This window comes from Nuphar pumila, chromosome 5 (genome assembly GCF_984573655.1).
Source record: "Nuphar pumila chromosome 5, dmNupPumi1.hap1.1, whole genome shotgun sequence".
Taxonomy (NCBI): domain Eukaryota; kingdom Viridiplantae; phylum Streptophyta; class Magnoliopsida; order Nymphaeales; family Nymphaeaceae; genus Nuphar; species Nuphar pumila.
Genome location: NC_143253.1, coordinates 25,847,403 through 25,874,395, shown reverse-complemented (window position 1 = coordinate 25,874,395; position 26,993 = coordinate 25,847,403). Strand labels below are relative to the sequence as shown.

At 40.5% G+C, this 26,993-nt stretch overlaps 1 protein-coding gene across 1 annotated transcript in view; it reads right to left on the bottom strand.

Annotated features, from left to right (window-relative positions):
* Positions 1–2,416: 2,416 nt before the first annotated feature.
* LOC149837176 (putative ATP-dependent DNA helicase CHR12) overlaps positions 2,417–26,993 on the bottom strand; it is a 92,646-nt gene continuing 68,069 nt past the window's right edge. The window contains exons 9-12 of the mRNA XM_090005870.1: positions 6,095–6,302; positions 5,868–6,021; positions 3,589–4,191; positions 2,417–3,426 (exon numbers count right to left, since the gene is read on the bottom strand). Coding sequence (XP_089861996.1) covers positions 2,690–3,426; positions 3,589–4,191; positions 5,868–6,021; positions 6,095–6,302 — 1,702 coding nt within the window. The 3' untranslated portion in view covers positions 2,417–2,689. The remainder of the gene's footprint in view (positions 3,427–3,588; positions 4,192–5,867; positions 6,022–6,094; positions 6,303–26,993) is intronic.

The following is a 26,993-nucleotide window of genomic DNA, read 5'->3' as shown; positions in this document are numbered from 1 at the left end:
CGTGTTTGACATTATGAAAAGAGAAGGGAGAGAAAAAGAAAAACTTAAATTTTAGTGATTGGAATAAAACAAACCAGTAACTGGGTTAGGTGACTTTGGCGAATGGGGTTTCGGTGAACAGGGGACTCCGGTGAGCTAGGTCCGACAACTTTGCACAAGGCAGGGACCGATGCCTGCTATGTCAAGGCATCATGGTGATCCTGAGGCAACGGCGGCAATACTCCTCTCTCTCTCTCTCCCTCTTGATCCGCTCGTTGCAGGGAAGGAGAGGAAGAGGGCAGGGAGAGCGCGAGGACAAGGAGAGGGAGAGAACAAAGGAGATGGTGAGGGGTCATGGGTTGCCCACACTCTCTTTTTTTACTGGCTGTTTGATCGGATTCAGATCCAATGGCCAGCATGGTTAGGCCCTGGTCAAGCTCAAAAGGATCAAACTCTTACCGATTACTCTATATATATATATGAGAGAGAGAGTAATTCGTAGGAGCTTACCCAGGGCTTAACGATACTGGCCGTTGGATCTAATTCTGTAAAAAAATTCTCATATTCCACAACCAAACACAGCTACATTTTCACAATTCTCATATCATCCCCATTGTCTATATTGTTAACAAACATGACCAGCTTCTTTGTCACATTAAGATTTATAAAACACCAGTTTTTTTCCATAGCTTTAGCCAACCTTATAAGCAAGCAATCAGCTAAAAATCAATAAGCAAACAACCAAAAATCAAACTAGTAAAAGGACATTCAGTTAGGGCCAACATTCCCCGATGTGTATATAATCTTGCAATTTAACTATTTCATGTATTGAGGCAAAAACGTGCACTTTTCTAGAAGCTGAAAATATGCACTACATAATCTGCACTGCATGATCATTTTTGTGGAAAACAGAACAGAACATCAAAGAAGAATATGATTTTTTTTCCTCAACACCTTAAACAATGCATAAATATAATTTTGGATGAGTGATTACAAGGAAACAAGGTCTCTAGTAAGTTGACCTTCTTTAGACAACCTACAAACCAATTGAACTAATCTAGATGATGCTGGCAAGGAACATGTTTGCTAGTTGATGAAACAAGAATCAGGGAGACAATAGTTCTCGTAATGAAATTCATCATATTTAGTTACGATGTTTTGCAATATATTGTGGGGTAGTGGGGTCTCACCTAATGGAATCCAAATAATGAAGACCAACTACATAGTTCTGAACAGTTGATTTTCAAACCTTAAAAGATTCTTATGCATCGTAATAGGATGATCCATTGTTTCCATAAAACCAAGCATCTAGATCACATTAAATTTAAGAAAAAAAATAAAAGAACCCGTGAAAATCTCAACTCTCTCTCTCTCTCTCTCTCTCTCTCTCTCTCTCTCTCTCTCTCTCTCTCTCTCTCTCTATATATATATATATATATATATATATATATATATATATATATATAGGAAAATGCATAGCTGCTTGATGAATAGGTGCTTAATCAAGTTGAATGTCCAACTCACATGCATGATGAACCGTCAGCACGAAAAAGTTCCAGGGGAACTGGGACCTTTAGCGGTGCATAAAAACACCGTGGTCCACATGGATCTTTAGCGATGCTTTTGAAAATGTTTTTAGCGGTGTTTTTATGCACCGCTAAAGGTCCCAGCAGAACTGAGACCTTTAGTGGAGCTGTAAAAGCGCTGTTGGTGCTTTCATCACCCATTTTTGCATGTTTTAGCGCATTTTTGCCAAAAAAAAGGCTGAGCGTCCATTGTACACGCGATGGATGCTCAGCAACATAAAGTAGTATTGATTAAGCAAATTGCATAAAGAAACTATAGACGTTAATATGTAAATCAACTCATCTACCAAATATGCCCAGGATCTCCTATTCTTCTGTTTTACCTTTTCTGTGTATCTTTTTTCATCAAATATATATAACAGATTCAATTGTTGTATGGAATATGAAAAATTAATTAAATGTATGGCAGAAAACGCCAGCTAAAGTTTAGAAAATCCCAAAGAGACAGCATTTCACTATTGAGTAAAGGAAAAAAAACTCAATAGGTAAGCAAACTATGGGTAAACATATCCATTACATATGGAAACTTCACCAACTTTACTTTTGCATAGCCAAACCGAATCCATCATGCAGGGCAATTCTGCCTTCTTGATTTAGGCAACTCTTTAGGTATGGAGACTACCCAATTGACCATCAGCTCTTCAACATTCTTTCCTTTTCCACTCATCAGGGCTCACAAGAGAAAGCATCGGGGCTAAGTCTAGCACCGTTGTGGGAGGGGCCCACATCCTTGCGCTTGGAGGATGACCCTATATAAGCTTTAATGTTTTTTTTTTCCTCCGCCCCTGCATGTAACAACAGTTCTTTAACATTGCCTTCTTTTCCGTATAACAATTAACAAAAAAGCAAGTGCAAGTACATGACGCTTTATGATTTATGAATAGAAACTTCTGAAAGAAAAAAGTGGTCTATTTCATTTGCAATTACATCAATACCATTTGCTCTAGAGGGACCCAAACGGATCCAATTTGGATCAGCTAAATACATGAGAGAGTCATACGGATCAGGTCGGAACAGCCAAAAATCACAAAACCCCAATACTGGATCCGATCCATTTGCATCCCTCCAGTAAAAGTCTCCAGTGGCAGGAAAAAGGGGGGGAAACTGGCGAGAAACGTGCTGGCTCAAACCCATCTGTTTCCCTTATTGCTGGATTGCTTCCCTCTTGCATCAGCGGGGTAGACATGGCTAGATCTCTTCCTTTTATGGGCTTTCCATGTAGCGATACCCCCAGCCCACACACTGCTACCAAGACCATCAGTTTCATCCGGCAAAGGTTCATCCGCTTCAGGGGACAGAGGTTTTGGTTTAGTGGACTTCAGCCCTTTTGGTACACTAGTAAAAGGATCCTCGCTCGTCCCCTCACTGACCACAGCCTCCTCCTCCCTGTTCCTTGATTCTTCAAGAATTTCACGCTCCACGATCTCACTGGTTGATTCTGTTGCATCCACAAGCTGCTCTTTTCTGCTGCTTCTCATAACTGCCTGAGTTAAGTCTTCACCACTTTCAACAGCTTTCAGCCACTGCACATCACTGAGTAGATCAGCATAAACCACCTCTTTCCTCCGTCGTTTCCCCGTGCTTTGGCTATTGTCAATGCCTTTATCCAATTCTCCAACAGTCCTTTCCTCCTTTCTGTTGGCCGCTGTAAAAGCCCAGTCTGGCACCTCATGTTCTTCCATTAATCTCGACTGGTAGTTCTCCCTCTGTCGCCTCTCTTCATCCATCTTCTCAAAAAGCCAGAACTCCTCTTCTGTTCTAGCTGCGAGACGATTGATTTCTCTCTCGCTTGGTACATCCGTTCCAAGAGAATTTGTACCTCTACGCATTATTTCCTGCAACATGTCTCTTCTATCCTGGGCTGAAAGAACAAAATTAAAAATCACATATCAATAAGCAGTTAATTGAGAACTGTCAATATCTCTCTCTCTCTCTGCCTTGGATGAACCAAGAATTATATATATGCAAGTTAAGAATGTAGGAATAAATGCATTTATAGATATAAAAGCATTAAACATAAAACCTGTTGCAGTGGTGTTGAACAGTCCAGCTTGAATGACCTTCGCATCGATCCCCATCTTCTGTTTTGCACGTTCCAAGATTTCCTCTTCAATTGACCCAACACTTACTAATACAAAAACACGCACTTCCTTCTTTTGCCCAATTCGATGAGCTCGATCTTCTGCCTGCTGGTCCATTTGTGGGTTCCAGTCACTATCAAACAATATAACTGTGTCTGCAGTCTGCAAATTAAGGCCAAGACCACCAGCTCGAGTGCTTAAAAGAAACATGAAGTAAGGGGAATCTGGGGCATTGAATTGTTTGAGTAGTTCACCTCGCTCCCCTGTCTTTGTTGCACCATCAAGCCTAAGATATGAAAATCCATGCAGTGATAGGTAGATTTCTAAAATGTCCATGAGGCGAGTCATTTGGGAGAAAAGTAGAACTCTGTGCCCTGATTTTTGCAGTTTTGGAAGCAAGCGATCAAGTAACTCAAATTTTCCTGATGCTCTCACTATCTCTTCTTTCTGATACATGTTGTATTCACAAACAAATAGGTAAGGATGATTGCAGCATTTCCTTAGTTGCATAGACAAATTCAGTAGACTCTTGGACTTTCCAGTACCTGCAGGTTTTTTTGTTTAATGTACAAAACAGTAGGTGATACGGAAACTATATAAAAGAATGAAAAAATTTAACTGTGACAATACAAATGATAATTCCATTGTGCCAGTGCCATCTATAATAAGGTCAACCATATCATGATATTGTCGTTATCTATTTGCTGTATGACTATAAAATATGTGCTCTCAGTTGCAATATTACTACTGTAAATGATAGCTAAGCTTGCCAAATAGTCCTTGATAATGAAACTTAAATTTTTTTTTCTTCTAGGATTGGCATCTCAAGGGATCACTTTGAATTGGAAAACAGAGAAATGAATTGAACAATCTCATTTCTAAGCTCAACTTGTACCATTCCTAGTGTAGGGAGTAACCTGTCCCTAGCCTCAAAAATTTTGTATTCTAATCCGTGTTATTAAAAACGTGCCTCAAGGAGCAAAAAGTGCGCTTCACCTCAAGGAGATGCCCTTTGTGCCTTAAGGCATGCAAAAGACTTGAGGCATGTGCCTCATAGGCCTTGAATGTAGCAAAGACCTGAAGCATACACAGTTTTCCTATTCTTGTGTGTGAGACGTCTCATAAATCCCTTGAATGTAGCAATGAAAATAGCAAGGGACTCCTAAAACCAATGACTTGTAAAATCAGGTTTCAAGATATTTTAAATAGAAACCAATCACCTCCACAAATTGTGAGTGATTTTATTTTCCATGGACGTAGGGGAAAGCTAGCCGAACCACGTTAAGAGTTTTCTGTGTATTGTCTCTTCTTCCTTGCTTTTTGTCGAATTGTGTTTGTTCCATACCTGTGCTTGTTTTTTCATGGTATCGGAGCCAATGGGGTTCCGAGCTGTGTGTTGTTGTTAACATCTTTGTTATCATCGTGGCATTGTCACCCAACTCTTCTGTCACTCAAGTTGGTCTTGCTTCCACCATTCAGTGGAATGCTCTCTTGTCGTTGGTGACAATAAAGCTTGATCAGACTAACTACCTGCTGTGACAATTGCAAATAGAGCCTGTGATGTATTCACAGGATCTCATCAAGTTGTTGATGATACTTTTCCAGCTCCAGATCCGCAAATCAAAGATGGTGATCAGCAGAAACCAAATACAGATTTCCTAGTCTAGAAACGCTCAGATCAGTTCACCTTGAGTTGGATCAAGGCAACTGTCACCCAGTCGGTCTTGGTCCAAATTGTTCGCAAAAAAATGCCGCTGATCACGTGTGCAATCAGCGGCGCAAAAAGAGTCCGATTTGCATTGGACACTTTATGTGTTTGACGATATGCACTAGTCTCTCTCTCTCTCTCTCTCTCTCTCTATATATATATATATATATATATATATAGAGAGAGAGAGAGAGAGAGATATAGAGAGAGAGAGAGTTTTCATTAAAGTCGATGGAATATTAGATGCATGCAGCAAAACCAGGATTCTTTTCGCTGCAAACCACCATGAATCCACTAATGGATCTAGCCCAAATACTTCGGTGTTACTTTTGCCAATTAAAGGTACTAGGAGATAACCAGTACACCGCTTAGACAAGTCAAACTTAAGGAACTTAAGTATCTTCAAAATGAAATGAAAAATAACAGTCAAATGCCAACTCTAACAAACAGTAGCAAAAGAAATAAACCAGCCCTCGTCTACCAAAAATGATGAGTGCAAGGGAAGTAGCATACTTGAATCAAGTCCAACTCTTCCTATATCTGTGATTTGTTGGTAATAAAGTTTCTGCCAGGCTGATAAATCACATTTCAAAATGACTTGTGTTTTCCCTGGAAGGAACTTCTCCACTTCATCCTTCTTCCTCCTCAGTAAAAATGGCCTTATAACCTGAGGGGGAAAAAACATAAAAAAGAGAAGCAACGATAACTTGGAATACAATATGAAGAACGGAAACAAGTACATGATGCAAACGACGGATAATCAAAAGTTGTTCTTCATCCGTCAGAGAAATATCAACGCGATCAGCAAAAGGTGCATTGAACCATTCTTCGAAGTTCTTTACTGAATTGAAAATGCTTGGAAGCAGGAAGTTGAGCAAAGACCACAGCTCTTGCAGACTATTTTGTATTGGGGTCCCAGTTAAAAGGAGCCTGCGCTTGATGTGGTAACTGCAACAAAGAACATGTTTAATTAAGAGTAGACCAAGACTCACTTGTAAACACAAGCAGACAGCAACCAACAGAAGTTAAAATGATTGGACAATAGCCTTTTTCTTGGAACATATGAAATAGTTCTATGAATCTATAGTAAATACACCTATATTGCAGATGCACTCATGTAACTAGAAATTTTCAGGATTAGAATTAGATTGTGTCCACCATTCTCTGAATTCTTATTCGATCTCAAAGAAAAGCCACCATTTCATGATCTTCCTAGTGACACATCATGCTCCACTTTTATGACTTTTCTGAGTATTCGATAGTTAAATCTTTTGCTGATTTAACAGATGCTGCAAACAATTGTGACCAATGCACTTCCTATTAACTTATAAGTGACACAATAAACTATATGAAACTAATATGGATGGCATCAACCTTCATTTGTTCACTATATGTTTGTATGCTATTCCCAACCAGATGCCCTACCAGCCCCCTAGAGATGTGCTTTCTTTGGTTGCATGAGCTCATTTTCTGGAAACACAGTATCACTAATATCATTCCTATTCTACAAGCCAGTTGGCATGTCTCAAATAGCAGACATCTTGAGTAGAAGATCTTTAATAATGGGAGTGTGGCTCCATATGTTCCAAGGAGGTCTCCATGAAAATTTTATTTCTTCAATAGACTTTTGAAAAAGGATGTTAAAAACATAAATATATATATATATACAAAGCATATGTACATACTACATACATATGTATACATATATGTATTTGTATATATGTAACTAGAATTAGTAACTAGGTTAGGTTAGTTTCCTTTTTTTGTTTTTTGTCTTTTGGTTAGAGTAAACTAGTCAACAATGTCAAAGAACCAAAGAGACGTTGGGAAATGCGCCAATGTCTCTATGGAGGCCTTTTGCTCATGTATATATAGGAGTGAAACCCCCTCTCATATGTATGCTTCTTGCATGGTCCATTATCAATAAAATTATTATTTTTAATTCTTGTGTTAACCACCTTTGGTGGATTTGGTGTGAGCCCATTTTGTGGCTTTTATGTGTTCTTTTGGTGCTTTGGTGAAACTCTTTTGAGTGTCCACTTTGATGATTTGGTGAATATCTTCAGAGGAAACTTGTTTCCTTTCATGGTATGAGTGCTTGGTGATCAAGCTGATTTTATGATTCGGTGCATTGGGAAGCATGGCACTCAAAAATTGAAAGAGTTGAAGCTTATTTCGCAAAACCTATTCAAGTGAAAAAGATTGGTGGTGCTCTTTTGGTGGTGCTCGCTTGGTGTTGGAGTTCTTATTTCTCTCTCTTCAAACTCATCAAGTTCGAAGAAGAAGAATGCAATCTTCACACTTTATTAACATATAAAAGTAACTAAGAATACAATCTTCACACTTAAGTTTTCAAACAAAAATTAGAGGCTTACACTTTACGCCTCGCCTCAGTTTTTTGTGGAGCGTCTCGCTACGCCTCAACACTTTTCACAACACCGGTTGTGGGGATTAGTGGATGGATCCGATCCGGAACCCAAACTAATTCTTACAAAGGTAGAAGGTGAAAAAGAAGTACCTCTGACAAAGGTTGAAAAGGTCAATGGTATGGTCACTTACGAGAAAAAATAGAAAGAATGGAGAATGGGGCATGCTAAGATTATATTTTGGCTTATTAGTAGTATTGATATCAAGAAGTGCTCTAGTCATGTCAAATTTAAACATACAAATAAGGCATGGGATTATCGTAAGAGAATATTTTTTAAAAGATATTGTACATGTATGTAATTTACAAGATAAAATTCGTACTATGACTCAAGAAGAAAGAAGTATTAGAGAATACTTTACTGAACTATCCGATTTTTAGAATGAGTTGGCTCTTCTTGAGCCTAAATGGCATTGTCCCGAAGATATAGAACTTCATCAAAGACAAATTGATGTGGAGCATTTCTATCAATTCATCAATGGCCTAAGACCGGAGTTTGAGACTACAAAATTGGCTCTTCTTCATATAGGAAAAGTTTCCTCTATGCAGGATCGCCAATCAGGAAATTTGATTGGAGAAGGCCATAGAGAAGGAGGTTTATACTATATGGACTTTTTGAAAATATCCAAGAATACTTTTTGTTATAATGTTCATAAACTAGATTTGGATTTATAGCGTAAAAGCTTTGGTCATCCTATTGTATTCAAAATTCAACACTTTCCAAATATGAAAAAAAAAATTGTAATCTTGAAAATTTTACATGTGAAAATTATATTTTTTTGCAAAATAAAGAGATTGTCATTTCAAAAAAGAACTTTTGTCTCTATACGACCTCTTGAGTTAATACATTTGGATGTTTGGTGCCCAACACCTGTTATATCTAAGGGTAGATTTGCATATTACATAATCTTTGTTGATGATTTTACTAAACATATTTGGATTTATTTTCTTAAACACAAATCTGAAGTTTTTTCACATTTTCAAATATTTCACAATTTAGTCAAAAATAAGTTTATAAATGATATCTCTATCTTCCGCACTGATTCAATGAAAGAATTTTTATCAAAATAATTTAAAGATTATATAGAATTAAATAGTATCACACATCAAAAATCTTGTCCTTACACTCCACAATAGGCATATCATAGAAACCACGAACTTTGCTTATTGCAAATCAAGTACCTAAAGATTTTTTGTTGAAGTCACTATAATTGCAGTTTATCTTATTAACATAATGACATTTGATTCTTTGAAAAATGTATCACCAGTTGAAAAACTTTTTAAACTTATCCCTAATTATTCTAAATTAAGAAGCTTTGGGTGTAAATGTTTTGTTTTCACTGATAAAAATGCTAAACTTTTTCTTCACGCTATTCCTAGTATTCATCAAGATGTTTGACTTTAAAAATAAAAATTTGTATGTCTCAAGAAATGTATCTTTCTTAGAAAAAGAAAGGTTTTTTAATTTTAAAAATCCTAAGGAAATAACTGAATACTCTTTCTTGTTGGATCTAATTCCAAAGTTTGGTGATTGTGATATTGATCTTGATGAAGATCAGGAAGTTAAAAGAATAATCTCATGATAATGAGATGAGTGAAGAACAATCTCATAAGGATCAAAGTTGTATTCAATATTCCATGCACAATAAATCTAAACATCTACGTGCTCTTGAAAAATATATCAATGATGAAAACTATGTAGAAATATAAACTAGAAGGTCATCTAGAGTATCAAAACTCCTTAGAAAATTTGTGTCTTATGAGTCTTTTTCACCTAAGTATCAAGCCTAAATTGCGTTAATACATTCCTATATAAAATCCTTGAACTATGTTGAAGCCAAAAAACATCTTTAATGGGTAAAAGTCATGAGGGTAGAATTAGATGTCTTAGAAAAAGCGAATACTTGGACTGTCCAAGATATTCTCTCAAGAAATAAACCTATAGGTTGTCGATAGGTATATAAGGTAAAAACCAAGAGTGGTGAAACTCTTGAAAGGTACAAAGTCAGATTAGTTATCAAGGGATAATTTAATAATATAGAATAGATTATGAGGAAACTTTTGCCCCAGTTGCAAGATTGACCACAGTTAGGTCCTTAGTAGCCCTTGTTTCTGTGAAGAGATGGTCTATATATCAAATGGATGTTAAGAATGCATTTCTTAATGAAAAATTGGTTGAAGAAGTCTATATGGAAGCACCACCTGATATAATGATTCCTAAAGGAAAGGCCCTTCGTTTAGATAAAGCTATGTATGGTCTTAAACAAGCACCAAAGGCTTGGTAACCGGTTTAGTCAAGTTATGCTTGATAGATTTCAATCGTATCTGACTGACAAAGCTCTATTTGTTAAGATTTCTTATGCAAGTATTATTATTCTCCTCTACGTGGACGACATGATCATCACAAGAGAAGACAAACAGGGAGTAGAACACATTAAGAAACTTCTCAAAACACATTTTGAAATGACTGATTTGGGGTTTTTAAATTATTTTCTTGGTATAGAAGTTGCATATTCTTCTAGAGGTTATTTGCTAACTCAATCGAAATTTACTTTAGATATTATTGTCAGGTCTAGTATCTCAGATGATAAGAAGGTCGACATTATCAAATTTGTATGTAATATCACATATTTTTACATTTAGTTAAATTTGAGATTTTCGAAAATTTGGTTCAGTATAAAAGAAAAATCGGTAGATTCTCGATTTTAGGTCGTTGCTTTTCAGTCTGAGCTTGGCCCAAGTCTCACTGTCAAGGCCTTAACGAGCCACTTAAAACGTGAGAAAGAGTTTTATTTTAAACCTTTAAATTTAAGCAAAATTCGAGTTATTTTCAAACGAATTTCAGAAGCAAAATTCAAGTTATATATCGTTGGATGCATCTCGAAATTATGTGGGTAACAATATTTTATTTTTCTAGATTCGGACTACGGTTGGCCTGACAATCATCTTTTTCTAAAAAAGGACTGTCTCAACGGGCCGGGACCGAATTTGGATCGGGTTGGATCCAATGGATTTGATCTAAATTAATATGGATCTGAACTCTATCCAAGACCCATATTAATCTGGATTTGATCCAGCCCTAGATCCATTTGGATTTTTAGAGATGGATTTAGATCTTGAATCTGGATCCAAATCCAAATCCATGCCCAACGAATTTCCAACTTTAAATGCATTAGATATCTTTAAATTGAAGTTAATTAATGTTAAAAAGTCTCCAAAGTTAACATGGCAACTTTTGGAAGCTTATGGATATTTATTTATTATTTATTATTTATTATTTATTATTGATTATTTATTATTAAATATTAAATAATTAATTAATTAAATTCCGAAATTGTATTTTGGTATTTGTTTAGGACTCTTAGTAGATTCCTTTAACACACATAGAAGAATCTAGGAAGGTTTGAGAGACTTAGAGTCCAAATGAATTAAAAAAATTGAAAAGTCAACTTAAGAGTCCAAAAAATATTGAAACTTTATTGGGTGAGAGAGTCCCATATTGGGCTGCACTCTCTTCTCCAGCCCTCTTTAGAAGGGGCCGGAGAAGAGGGGTGTGTCACCCCTATAAAAGCTAAAAAAAAGTCAACTCAATAGAGAGAAAGAAAGAGAGAAAAAGAGAGAAGAGAGGAAGAGGAAGAAGGGGCTTTCTTCTTCGATCATCCGACGTTTCCACCATCAAATTCATATTTTTTTCGATCTACACATATGGTACGGGTTTCCTCTCTTGATTCAAGTGAAAAATTGTATATAGATTGGATTTCCATGCAATATTTCGGTGAAAATCCATGGAAAAAGAGTAAATCTAGATGTTTACTCTAAAATACATGAATGAGGATTTATGGATCCTCTTTTACGGATGTATTTTTTATTTTATATATCTTGCCAAAAATAAATTTCTGTACATGCTTATTTCAATGCCAAAATAGAATTTTATTTCATGAGAAATATGGCCTTTCATGTGTTTGTTTCTTAGTAGATTTGACTCCCACGATTCGCCCAATGTATCAGTGGTGAGATGCATATAGGCATGTGAAAGAAACCTGTTTATGCATGCATATCTACATAAATCTGTATGAGTGTGTTCGTAGCTTGATGAATCTGAGCGTATTTAAATATTAATATGTACATGCACGCAATAACTAAATAAAAGTATGCATATTCATGCATACAGGAGATGTGAAAACTTTGTACGCATGCAGCCTGAATTTGAATATGCATATGCATGCATCAAGCCTAAATATGTGGGGTTTTGCATGTTAAAAAATTTATTTTATATATCTTTGTGCTGGCCTGGGTGGCAATCCAGCCGAGTTGGGCTTGGTTGGGCAAAAGCCCAGTCCCTGCCATGCCCAGCCAGTCGGCTGGGCAAGGAGCAGGTCTAGCAGCACTTGATAGGTGCTGACAGACTATATCAGGCCCAGCCGATTGGCTGGGCAGGTGTCTTTCAATATATATATATATATATATATATATATATATATATATATATATATATATATATATATATATATATATATATATATATATATATATATATATATATATTGGCTTTCAGGTGGGCTGGCTGCCAGGCTAGCCGAACCTGATCTGACATGCCAGGCCCTGCCAGACTTGGCTGGGGTCTGGTCGGGCCGGACCAGACCCAGCCTAGTGCTAGGTTGGGCTGGCAGTCGGCTGGGCAGGTACATTGCCTGCTAGGCCCAGTCGAGCAGTCGGCTGGGCAGGCCCTTTATAAAAAAAAAGGTTTATTTTTTTTAGTTGGGCAGGCTGGCAGTCCAACCGAACTGAGGCTTCGCCAGGCTCTGCTAGGGTCAGACCTGGCCTGCTGAGCTCAGCTGGGTTTGAGCCGAACCCCAGCCGACTGGGTTGGCTGGGTGCAAATGGTTGAAACTGAGTTTTTGCAATGGATTCGAAATATGAACTTTTCCCATGTTTTTTTTTGTGATCGGCATACTTATGAACAGGTATGTTTTAAAAGTTTCAATATGACATGTTAATCAGATTATGCGGATGCAATATTCAGACAATGGGCAGTCAATTTGTGGGCATAAAACTGCAGATTTGCTATTCGAAATTTGATTTGACTGATACATGCAAAAGAATGAGATTCTACATATCATGCTTAATCAAAGTATTATTGCATAGTTGCTTTCATGTGCAGGTGCATACTTAAATTGATGTGTTCTTGCCTATGTCACAGGGACTCGGCTAGCAGGGTGCCGCACCCGCGTCGAAGCGACTCGACGCAGGTGCGGGTGAGGGTGCGGCACCGGGTGCAGTCAACCCGACCCTGGGTGTGTTGACCACACCCAGGGTCATTTTGGTCCATTTTTTTGCTTTTGTTTTTTAAATTTTGCCCTATGAAATGGGTTGCGGATGGTCCATTTTTTTTTGTTTTTTTAAAAGGACAAAAACTAATAGTTCTTCACCCATGTAGAGTTGACTCGTTTCTTAAGTTCAGTTGGGGTTCTTTGCCTTAACGAATGCGATTGGTTTTTCCACAAAAAGTAGACAAGAGATTAAAAAAAAATCAAGTGTTTGGCTAAGGTTTCAAACTCAAAATGATTATGTTTCATTTCTTTTGGGGAAACGTGATTAAACAATTCTCAGTTATGGTTCTTTCAGATGTAGGATACAAAATCTGATAACCACCCATCTTGGCATTTCTGAAGATGGGTGCATTGTTCATCCATCTTAAGAGATGTTGAGATGAATGGTCAGCAGTAGTGCATCTGGATGCTAAGCAACAAGGCTGCTGCATAACAAATGACCTGGACAAGACAAACCCCAAAAAGGAAGAATATGCCAAGCATCCATCTAATATTCTAACCTCTTAAATCTATTACCCATCTTTAGTTCTTCGAAAAGAATGATCAAGTAGGCCCTTTTAACAGCTTGATGCGTCATTTCCCTCCATCATTTTAATTAAAATGTGACAAAAAGCAGAAAAAACTATGAAGTGACTCCACGGTCTTTCCTTTTCTAATAACATCCACAAACCTCTGTTTTGATTGGGGGTGTCCTGTAATGAGGTTGAGAGGTGCCCTGTTTTTTTTTTCATAACGAGGAACCTTGGCTGAAGCAAGGAAAACCCCGGGTGGGGGCCTCACGACCACCCTATCTTCCGTGGCCCACCTTTAAAAGCTACTGACATACCCGTGCCCAGTTGATTATGACCCTAGAGATCCAGGGGTCCCTTGAGTGCCTGCCTATATGACACAGGCCAGCATGATGGACGGCATTGTTGTAACCCTTGTGGCAGTTTGCCGTCAGGGGTACCCTGCCATCGTAGGCACTCTTTAATTCTCAACGACACAGCACTCGATGATTTTGTGCACCAAAGAGAGTCGACAATGGAGAGCATAAAGTGAACTGCGCACCCAACATTCGTCTCTCTCTCAATTGAGTTCAATGTAGTGATATTGAAGTTTGAGACCCATTACATCTGCTTTTTACTATAAAAAAACAATAAAATTTTTTATAAGATAGAGAGCCATCTTGTCCTTCGCCTTTAGCTTATTATTGTCCTCGCTAGATTAACAAGTAGAAAAAACCAGTGTTGTCAGTATGGGTGGCCTGGATCGGCTGATGCTTATTGTATCGTCAGAAAATTGATAATGATACTGACTTGAATCGATTATTTTTAATAAAATGTAAAAAAATAGCTTAAATTGATTTTTAAATATTCTTTACTACCCACGCCGGGTCCCCGGACACCCCTTATATATATATATATATATATATATATATATATATATATATATATATATTTTTTTTTACATTTTTGCCCCTGACGCACCCCTGCACCCGGGTTTTTTGGAAGTGCTGAATCCCCGCACCCGCACCCATGTGACATAGGTTCTTGCTTGTAAATGATTGCATGAGTGTTCACATGTTTAATTAAAATGATTCATGAATGAAAGCAGGAATTTGACATGAATGTGTATTAAATGAAAGCATGCAATTGACATGAATGTGTGAACTCATGCCCATGCATACGAATATTTTTGTTTCATGCACATCCCTAAATTGACATATATGAATGTGCATTGAAAAGCATTTGAAAGAAATACATAGTGGCATGCTATTCATGATTTTTGAATAAAAATATATGGATGATCAAAATGGATCATCGTGGGCCATGTGAGCCTTGAGCATGTGTTGCTCTTTGTTTTAGTTCTATGCATTGCAAAAATCAAATATGATATTTTTGTTCTAATTGCATTGTTTTATGTTGTCATGGGTTGTGGTCCCATGAAGAGCTTCACATGTTGCTTTGCGAGCTTGTGTTATTAATTCTACATGTTTAATGGCAAATTAAAAGAGATGAATTAATAACAAGATAAAAGAAATTAAAAGAACAATGTAATATATGTTTTCTTAATGTCTCTTTTATAATATGAGAATCTTGGACATTACGGTTTTGGAAAACCGTGATGATACTAACACTCTGTGTGCATTGTTGTTACTCCTGAACTCGATATTGAGGTTCTTCTTCTTGTCACGGTTTTAGGGAGAATCCGTCACTTTATCTAAGAGTGGTGTGTAGACACAGTTGTTGTTTTGGTATACCAAGAAAGTGGCATTATGGTTGTTGATTTGCATAGTATCCCAGCATTAGATGTTGATTTCTAATGTTTCAAAGGTTGTTTCGGTCGAGGGCTAAGTTTGAAACCCAGTAATAAAATACAAATTGTGTATTGAGCTACAACAGGGAACCTAACTTGACCTCAAAACATTTTATCCGTTTGGAGTATCTGTGGGCAACGGTAATAAAAAGATGAACTTAAATTGTGTGCATTTAACAGGTACATGCATATGAAAAGAAAACTTTGTTAAAAGATGATAATTTATTCATGCATGTGTATTGAAACCATGCATATTTCTGTTATGCATTAGATCATGCATATTTACTTGTTCTCTTATGATATATTAGTGATTGCATGATATGTGTTTTTTATGGCATGATAACTATCTTTATTGCATAGTTGATGTTCCCTATTAATAATAAGTGTTTCCTCTTGTTTAGCAATTGATTCTTGTTGCTGAAATTATTACTTGAATTATGAATTTACCATGACTGCATCCCTCTAAAATATTGTTTAAATCTTAATTGTGTTTTTTACTTATTTGTTTCATTAGAGAGATTCATACACAGAATTCTTTGGAGTCTGATACTCCTACTTTTGTGTTTTTTTTCAGCCTTTGAGACCCACTGAAGGGATTTGCTTTGCGAAGAGCTACGAGGGCTATGTGACCACTTGGCAGACTTTTCTTGGGATGACGTGGCTCTTCTTTTTGCTTTATTTATATTTTATTTGTTTATGTCTCAGACTCTATGCATTTTAATAAATAAACCTTTGAATGATAGGTATAAGATCCTCAAGGTTCGTGTCCTTTGTTCAGAGGAGTCTGCTACCCGTGCCAGCAGCCTTAGCACATTGCAACATATTATCCAAACAGGCCGACGGCTCAGGGAGGACAGCAGCAACAGAGGCCTTAGCAACAACAGGAACAATAGAGGGCGAACAAACGAGTTTACGCCGCTACACCAGCCACATAGGGTGATTAGACTGATCTGATCGAAGGTATCTTCCTAGTTGCAGATCATTATGCGCGTGTTATGTTTGATTTTGGTGCTACTCATAGTTTTATATCCTCGTCGTTTGCGAGTTTACTTGATTTAGTTCTATCTAGCCTTGAAAATGCTCTCGATGTGATGTCACCTATGGGTGCATCCTTTTCCTACAGAAAATACTTTCCTGCAATTTGTGTGGTGATCGAGGGGCATGAGTTGTCTGTCAACTTGATCATACTAGATATGACTTTTTACGATGCCATTCTGGGTATGGACTGGTTGTCCAGACACAATGCTACCCTCCAATGTCGGGAAAAGAAAGTCATATTTGAGCATCCTGAATTGTCTGCGTTAGTGTTTCAGTCGACTAGACTGACGAGTGAGGTGAAGGTTGTTTTCGCTTTGAAGATCTCCAAGTACCACAAGCAGGGTTGCATGGTGTTCTTGGTCAGTGTGTTCTCGCACGACAGTCAGGCGACACCCTTGGAGCAGCTAGACGTTCGCGAGTTCCTTGATGTCTTTCCCAAGACTTGCCGAAATTGCCACCACACCAAGAGATCAAGTTCTTGATCGAGTTAATGCCTTATACAACACCTGTTTCTCGAGCACCGTATTGCATGGCACCTGCCGAGCTAGTGAAGCTAAAGAATCAGTTGCAGGAGCTTCTTGACAAGGGCTTTATTAGGCCGAGTGTATCTCCCTTGGGTGCACCGATCCTCTTTGTCAAGAATGATGGTTCGATGAGAATTTGTATTGATTACCACATGCTAAACAAAGTGATGGTGAAGAACAAGTACCCATTGCCTATGATCGATGATTTGTTCGATCAATTGAGGAAGGCAAAGGTGTTTTCAAAGATCGACCTTCGTTCTTGGTACCATCAGTTGAGAATCATGGCAGAGGATATTCTGAATACCGCATTCAGGTCCAGATACAGGCATTACGAGTTTCTAGTGATGTCTTTTGGACTCACCAATAACCCTACAGCGTTTATGGACCTCATGAATCGGGTCTTTAATTTGTGGCTAGATTCTTTTGTCATCGTGTTCATCGATGATATTCTTATATACTCGGAGAGCGTGGAGGAGCACCAAGAGCATCTACGGATCGTATTGCAGACACTAAGAGAACACCAACTTTATGCTAAGTTTTTGAAGTGCGAGTTCCGACTCGATAGAGTGATGTTTCTCGACCATGTGATCTCTGTGAAGGGTGCGAAGGTCGATCCGGCCAAAGTGGAAGTCGTATTGTCAAGGGAGCAGCCGAAGACGATGTCCGACATCAGGAGTTTCTTGGGATTGGCGGGCTACTACCGTTGATTCATCCAGGTCTTCTCGCATATAGCTGCCCCGATGACTCGACTAATGCATAAGGCGGTGAAGTTCGATTGGTCACCTCGGAGTAAGGAGAGCCATGTCACAGAGATTCGGCTAGCAGGGTGCCGCACCCGCGTCGACGCGACTTGACGGGGGTGCGGCACCCGGTGCGGTCAACGCACCCAGGGTCATTTTGGTCCAATTCTCGGACTTAAAAAAAATTGCCAAAAAAATTTTTTTTGCCCTATATGTCACAGGGATTCTCCAACTAGGTGTTGCACCTGTGTCGCACCTGTGCCCGATGCGGTCAACCTGACCCTGGGTGCAGTCAACGCACCTAGGTTCATTTATGTCCAACTTTTGGACTTTATATATATATATATATATTATATTTTTGTCGCACCCCCGCACCCAAGTTTTTTGAAAGTGGTGCATCCCCGCACCCATGTGACATAGAAGGAGAGCTTTCAATAGCTGAAGAGGAGGTTGACTATAGCCCCGGTTTTGATGTTACCATATAGCACAGGTGGATTCGTAGTGTACAGCGATGCTTCAGGGACCAGACTGGGTTGTGTTCTTATGAAGCACGGAAAGGTTATCGCGTACGCTTCTCGACAGCTGAAGGTGCACGAGAAAAATTACCCCACGCATGACTTGGAGTTAGCAGTAGTGGTCTTCGCACTCAAGATCTAGCGTCACTACTTATATGGAGAGCAGTTTGAGGTCATGTTCGATCACAAGAGCCTCAAGTACATAATCACTCAGCGTGATTTGAATTTGAAACAGCATAGGTGGTTGGAGTTCCTGAAGGACTACGGCTTCTCCATCGCCTACCATCCTGATAAGGCGAATGTAGTGGCAGATGCACTCAGCAGGAAAGCGTCGGTCACGACAACCAGTCTGATAGGGGGTAGTTGGGATCTGATTGAGGAGTTTGTTAGATGATAGCCTTTTTCAGATGACTCAGGATGCATCCTTTGTGCTGGGATGCAGGCACGGCCAGAGATTATAGATCAGATCGAGGAGCTTCAGTCAGCCGATCCAGATTTCGAAAGGTTATGCGTGAGTGGCTAGAAGCCAGAGGCGCAGTTTCGTCGAGAGGAGGATGGGACCATCATGTTCGGAGACAAATGGTGGGTCCCAAAGGCATTTGCGGGAGGAGTTGATGAGTGAAGCCCATAGGTCTAGATATTATGTTCACCCTAGTTTCACCAAGATATTCAAAGACCGTCAGAGGACCTATTGGTGGAACGGGATAAAGCTGAACATCGCAGAGTTTGTGTCCTGATGTCTCACCTGTCTGTAAGTGAAGATCGAGCACCAGAGACATGGTAGACTTCTGTAGCCGCTAGATATACTAGAGTGAAAGTGGGACGATATTTCGATGGATTTCATTGTAGGGTTGCCAAAGACCCGACAACAGCACGATGTCATCTGAGTGATAGTGGACAGACTGACGAAGAGTGCTCATTTTCTTCTTATCAGGATCAATCAGAGCTTGGGGAGCTTAGGAGACCTGTACATGAATGAGATAGTTAGACTTCACGGGGTGCCACGTTCGATAATGTCAGATCGAGATCTCTATTTCACGTCTGAATTCTGGTGCCAGCTTCAGAAGGCCCTTGGCACTACTTTGAAGTTCAACACAGCTTTTCATCCACAGACGGAGCGTACGATCCAGACACTCGAGGACATATTGAGAGCGTGTGTTTTGGATTCGGCAGGAGATTAGGACAAGCATGTGAAGCTTGCAGAGTTTTCATACAACAATAGCTTTTGTATGAGTTGGGGTCGTTATATTGTCAATGTCAAAATGAAGATTAATGATCGAGAACCACTTGAAAATCCAATACCGTACAGACAACTTATAGGGCCACTATCTTATCTCTCAATTAAGAGACTTGACATCGCGCATGCAGTTCACACAGCAAGCCAGTTTTAGCATGCTCCCACCTCGGTTCATACGGAAGCAGTTTTATATATTATTAGTTATATCAAAACTTCTATTTTTTGAGGACTTTTTTTTCTACTTCATCATTAGATTTAACTACTTATATTGATGCAGATTGGAGAGGTGGTCTCAATAACCGATACTCAACTACTGGTTTTTGTGTTTTTAGGTGACTCGTTGATCTCGTGGAGGTGTAGAAAGCAGCAAAAAGATTCTCTCTCTTCGACTAAGGCATAATACCGAGTCATGGCTACAACCACAATAGAAGTGGACAGGCTAAGAAGATTGTTGGCGAATATGAAAGCTTATATTACAAGAGCATCACGAATGTGTTGTGACAGCAAAAGTTTCGTCTACATTGCCAGCAACCAGACCTTTAATGAACGTATCAAGCATATAGAGATGAATTGTCACTATGTACGAGAGGAGTATCTACATGGCACTATTGATCTTCCATATGTCACTTTCGAATATCAATTAAAGGATTTCTTCACCAAACCTCTCGTTGCTCCTAGATTTCACTTTCTCTTAAACAAACTTTCAGTTATCCAACCGTAAGTTTGAGGAGTGTTAAAAATGTATGGATATATATATAACTAGGATTAGTAAATAGGTTAGGTTAGTTTTCTTTTTTGTTTTTTGTCTTTTGGTTAGAGTAAACTAGTCAACAATGTTGATTAGTCAAAAAATCAAAGAGACGTTGGGAAAGAACCAACGACTCTATTTAGAGCCGTTGGGGCCTCTCCCAATGTCTCTTTGGAGTCCTTTTGCTCATGTATGTATAGGAGTGAAACCCCCTCTCATATGTATGCTTGTTGCATACATATTATCAATAAAATTATTTATTTTTAATTCTTGTGTTAACCACCTTCGGTGGATTTGGTGTGTGAGCCCATTTTGTGGCTTTTGTGTGTTCTTTTGGTGCTTTGGTGGAACTCTTTTGAGTGTCCACTTTGATGATTTGGTGAACATCTTTGGAGGGAACTCGTTTCCATACAAAGGCAAGCTTCCAAAGGTCGTGTGCATATCTATAAATGCTAGGCAAGTAGATATCCTTGTAAACCACAATTTCAGTGCATTGAGATCATGGTAAGCTTAATCATAACTTGCAAAAGTGCATTTTCATCAGTTGTTGATATAATTAAAAATGGTTAATGTAATAACCCGTAAAAAAAAAAATGGATTCGGGTCGGATCCGGACCGGACCCGAATGGAGGCACCGCCTCCCGTGTTTTTAACATAGGGAGGCAGTTCAAAGAGAACCCCCGCCCCCTTCTTCCTCTCTCGTTCTCTCTCCCCGATTCTCCCTCGTCTTCGGTGAATTGCCAAAGAGGACTGTTAGGTCGTCGTCGGCGACAGCCCCCCTCTGCGACCACGCCGACGCTGCCGCCACCTGCGACCTGCCACCGACGACGCCGTCGGCGACCATCAGGTACGCCCTCTTTCGTTCGCCACTCTCTCTCTCCTCTCTACCTCTCCCGTCTCTCTCTCCCTCACTTCTCTGTGTGGCCACGGGAGGGGTCAAACCCCCTCCCTGTGCCCCCTTTTAGCAGGGGAGGGGCACGACACCCCTCCCTGCTCTCCGTTTCGGTAGGGGAGGGGGGGGGGGGCTGAGCCTCCTCCCTTCTCTCGTTACGACAAAGGAGGGGTTGAGCCCCCTCCTTTCTTCTGTTACGGTAGGGGAGGGGCCGAGCCCCTCCTCCCTGTTTTCTGCTACGGCAGGGGAGGGGCCGAGCCCCTCCTTCTTGCCCCTTTTTATTATACCAGTGGCCCCTGCCTTTTTGTTGTGCCAGCAGGGGCCCATGGCCCCTGCCTTTTTGGTTTGTCAGCAGGGGCCGTGGCCCCTGCCTTTTTATTATGCCAGCAGGGGCCATCGGCCCCTGCCTTTTTGTTGTGCTAGCAGGGGCCCATGGCCCCTGCCTTTTTGGTTTGTCAGCAGGGGCCGTGGCCCCTGCCTTTTTATTATGCCAGCAGGGGCCATCGGCCCCTGCCTTTTTGTTGTGCCAGCAGGGGCCCATGGCCCCTGCCTTTTTGTTTGTCAGCAGGGGCCATCGGCCCCTGCCTTTTTATTATGCCAACAGGGGCCGATGGCCCTTTCCTTTTTGTTATGCCAGCAGGGGCCGATGGCCCCTGCCTTTTTGTTGTGCTAGCAGGGGCCCATGGCCCCTGCCTTTTTGGTTTGTCAGCAGGGGCCGTGGCCCCTGCCTTTTTATTATGCCAGCAGGGGCCATCGGCCCCTGCCTTTTTGTTGTGCCAGCAGGGGCCCATGGCCCCTGCCTTTTTGTTTGTCAGCAGGGGCCATCGGCCCCTGCCTTTTTATTATGCCAACAGGGGCCGATGGCCCTTTCCTTTTTGTTATGCCAGCAGGGGCCGATGGCCCCTGCCTTTTTGTTTGCCAGCAGGGGCCGATGGCCCCCTGCCCTTTGTGCACGAGCCGATACCCTTGGCCGACAAGCCTGGGGAATCTTTAGAAGCTACATCGTGATGGGGACAGATCATTACAATTGTTGGTCTCCAACGAGGAATTCCTAGTAGCGTGAGTCATCTGTTCGCATTTTACTACACCCCTCTTTTGGCTGCAAGGGTCATTTGACCCTGCCCCATCTTCTTTTCGAGTCAATTGGGACGGTTTGCCCCAGCCCTATGTATCGGAGAAGTTGAGTCTTTGCCTTGCTTTTGCTTTTGTCTGAGTTTGCTTGTTAATATCGCATATTTGCAGCTACGACAGATCACACTCGCGCTCCGCGACCCGAGCCGTTAATCGTGTACGTCCGCAGACGTCAGCAAGCTCGTAACCCTCCAAGGTAGGAGAAGATTGCAAAGAAGACTTGGACAATTGAATTGAGTTCAATCAACTAAAAAGGACTATTAAATAAATATATATGCATATATATATCATATATATTTATATGAGTACGCATTTAACTCAAGGACGCGGTTTCGCGATCCTTGTCATTTACTTTGCCGTTGCGCATCGCGCACAGGTTTTGTGTTGCACTCCTGTTTACAGTTCCTTTACTTTGCCGTTGCGCATCGTGCAAAGGTTCTGCATTGCACTCCAGATTACAGTTTTTACTTGCCGTCGCGCGTTGTGCGAGGGTTTGCGTTGCACTTCTGCTTACCGCCTTTACTTTGCCGTTGCGCCTAGGCTCTTGCTTTTGCATATGTGTTGGTATTGTCTTGCTTTTGCGGATGACGTGCAGGTTCTTGCTCTTTGTGTATGCCTTAAAGGCATCCTCGTGGAGGATGCAAGAGACATCTATCACTCACTCTTGCGACAAGAGTTCAGTTGGGAGCTGACGATACACCTCCGTTTAAGGAGAAGGATACCTCACAAGGATCCTGGCTTTTCGTGTGTGCAGTCCTGCAGAGTCGACTTGAGATTTCAGGGAGCTGCGTAAAAGCATCAAAGACTGCTCCAAATCGAAGCATTTGGAAGGATGTGACTGGCTGGTTCTGCTCGTCTTTTTGGCATATCTCGGGTGATCCCGAATTGGGGGTTCGAGCGAACTTCTTAGCGGGTGTTCTGTTGAGAAACCCGTATCCCGTCTATCGAGGCTGGTATCGAATCATGCGAGACATGTAGATACCCCGATAGCGGATGTGATTCGAGATAATCACAGGCATAATGTTGGCACAAGGTACTGTTGTTTCAAAAGATAGAGTAAAGTTGATAAACTTTACATCTTTGTGAAATACTCCTGTTGGGGCTTCTATTGAGGAGCTATACCCCCTTCATCCTAGAGTACTTGTAGTCGTGCACGACACGTCTAGTACTGCGATGATCGGATGAGACGGTTGTGCGACCTCGAACAGCGCTAAATGCAAAATGTTGTAATCACATAAATGGCCTCACATTCGCCTTCACAGGCCAGATGCTTGAGTGGTTTAAATACCACAGCATAGAATGGGTCGTTAGTTAAGCAACCCCTAACGCACCCGTTTGCTTCTGGTTGTCTGTCAAGGGAGAGGACAGATCGGTATAAAAAATTCCAATGGACAGGTTGTTAACAACCACCCCACGGGCAAAGATCCGGCCTCCCCAGTCATTGGAGTTAGGGGATAGGGGCTACACAAGTTAGCTCAACACTTCTGCAGAAGTTGGATGCATCCGTGGCACTGCTTTTCAGCCTCTGGGGAATCCTGTCTCGGCTAATGCCGTCCCCTTTGAAGCGGACTCAACTAGCTATTCGGGTTATCGAAAATACATAGAATAACAGACGCCCGAACTAGTCTGAGTTGTTTCTATGTTTTGCCTGCGCGTACCCGCAGGCCAGTAATTATCAAAACATAAGGTATGTTCACACTGGTCATGGGTCGTGAGATTCACTTGCACTACGGATTCGCTTGCACTACTGATTCACTTGCACTACTGATTCGCTTGCACTACTAATTCGCTTGCTTGCTCGATAGTTCAGTATGCTACTCGTTGAACTGTGCACGCCTGTCAAGGCGTTACTCTAGTTGGTTAAACTGCTTACGCAGTTCTTTGCGGAGTAATAAGGAGTTCCTCATGCTAGTTAAATGCTTATAATAATAGCATTATACCAGTTGCTACATATTAGCATGCGACTTGCTTTATCCCTTGGTTGAACTGTTTGGTGCTTATTGTAGCGTAACACTTGTTGGTTTACATCTCTTATGATTGATGTAATTGCATACAGCTCGTAATCTACGAACTGGTGGCAACTAGAATTGATGTGGCCGCTTGTCTTATAAGCAGCTTACATATTGTGATATAATTGTTGCCGTATGATTGCTTATGAATGGCTTGTGATGTAATGGTTTATGCCTTACGATTAATTTAATTACTTGTTCATGGACTGAGCCATTTTATGGTAATTATATGTTTTACGAGCATTGTTATGAGTGCTTGTCTTATTCAGTTGTTTTGTTTGGCTGACGGGTAGAGTTAGTTACCCTTCGCCCATAGAATCAACTGAATTGCCATATCTGCGCGTTCTCATGTGTCGTTTACACATGCTTTGAGGGCCTATTTGAGGATTGCAATATTCCTCGTGGCAATCATATGATGCGTAGGATTATATGCTTTTGTGCGGAGTGATACAATTCATATTGCTGATATACATGCTTGTGCCCATATTGTGGCTACTGACCTCGAGAGCAGTCAACTGTTCGGAGCAGTCGATTGTATAGATGCGTGTATCACCGAGTAGGGTGTTTGACGAGCACCTGATCTCCAAAGGATTATCTGCGAGGGCGTGTATGATCAAGACCAGGTGATCCGGCGTTGATCTTGTTGTATGTATTAGTAGCTATCGACCCCAAGAGCGGTCTTTTGTGTTGATGCGTGTATCGCAATGATTTTCATTGGATATGGCATATGTTGGGGATCGGTTTCCCAAAGGTTTCGCTGTGAGGTTATACATTTCCCAGATCGGGTGACCCGGCTAGAGTGGGAGATCTCTATGAGAATGTACACTGTCCACGAACGGGTAGCTGCAAAGACGGTGAACTCCTGTGAGGAAGTGTAGGGTCCAAGATCAGGTATACCCTCTAGGGCGGTAATTCCTTGTCCGGTCGTATATCTCTCGGACCGAACGATCCGACGTGGATCTTGTGTTTTCGCTTACCATAAAAAGTTATGGTGAGCTGTGACGATCTTCTGAGATTGTTTGTGATAGCCAACTATGAATTCATAGTTTCGGCTTTCTGTTTTAGCATGATTACGTGCATGACTCAAATGTGAGAATCAGATCGTTAGTGATTTGAGTTAGTGATCATGTTTCGGACCTTCTACGGAAGGGTGAGATTCTCTGAGAAAGTATGACGCCTTAGTGCGTCATAACCGGTGACGGTTAGCCGCGTAAGACTTTGAGATGAGGATAGATTAAGGTTGTTCAGGACAATGCGTTTGTTAGAAGTAGTGAGCGATAAACGATGTCCTGATGGTGATTAGATGCAGAGACCTCGTTCTAGGAACGAGGACAAGCTTGTTGCGTAGTAGTTCTCAACTTACGATCAAATGGATCGTATGCTGCGTTGGTTAGTTGCACTGCTTACTTGCTTTGAACTGCTTACTTGCGTTGAACTGCTTACTGTTTGCACTACTTACGCATTTGCACTGCTTACTCGCTTGCACTACTTACTCGCTCGCACGCCTTATTCGCTTGTACTGCTTACGTGTTTGCACTATTCACCTGCTTGCATTGCTTTCCTGTTTAACTGCATATCTGCTTTAAACTGCGTAGCCTACTGAATTAAATGTACTTAATTCAGTTCCTTGTAGTCTCTCTTGTGCACCTACTAGTTTTTCGCGAAACTAACTCATTCTATGGGTACAGGTGATGATTAGGTACACTACGGACGATAGCGCGATTGCGAGATGGCTTCAAGGCTTCTTCTTCCTGCTCTTAGCTCGCGTCCTGGACGCTTGGGTTTGTATCGGATTTCCCTTAGGATATCTGAATCTTGTGAGTTTTGGTTCTTTTAGCTAACGTGCCCAAAGTTGTCAGCTTGCCTTATGATTTATCAAAGAAAAATCTTCCGTTGATTTCATAAACAAACTCTGAAGGAAAGAGATATTTCTAGTCTCTTGCCTGTTTTTCTGAAAAGGTTCGCAAGTTTGAAATTTGGGGCGTTACAGTTAATCTCACTTGAAGCTAGTATTGGAGTTTTAAAGGATTGAGATGCTTATTTTCTGAAGTAAAAAAATGATCTCAAGCAATCTAATCCACTCTCATGGTATCTTCTATGTTAGTTGACCACCAACATCTTCATGTATATAGCGACAAGTGGTGATGAAGATCAGCTTCCTATGCTGCTAGTCTCCTGTCCTCAACTATGATTAAATTGCTACCTGACTTGACAACTCAAGAATTATGAATAGGTCAGATCGAGTAACCCACTCACAAAAAAACATGTTCACAAAGTACATTATTTGCATAAAGCCAATGCATTCTTCAGTGCAAATGGATTTATAAAAGAAAAGCCAAAGCAAAAGATGTTACCAAAACATGCAAGTCTAGACTTGTAGCCAAGTTGCATGAGTGAATACTGAATAAGCACATCTGAGTTCTACACATTACATGGGAATTGGGAAGCACATTACAAAGCACTAGAACTGGGGTCATGATTCATAAAGTAGGATAATCCTGAAACTGAGGATGAGAACCCCTCTTGCCGCAAAGTTTGTCCTTATTTGTATCTGCTGCTTTTAATAAAAAGAAACTACATGTGTGGGTGTCAAGACCTGTGATTTTTTATGTAACAATAAAAATTGTACATGAAAGCATTATACCAATGTTGAAATTTCTAGTCATTACAAGGTTTTGGTTATATTACGAATCAGTACAACAATTACACCTAGTTTTAGGTTTACAAATTTAAAGCAATCATGACATTGGCA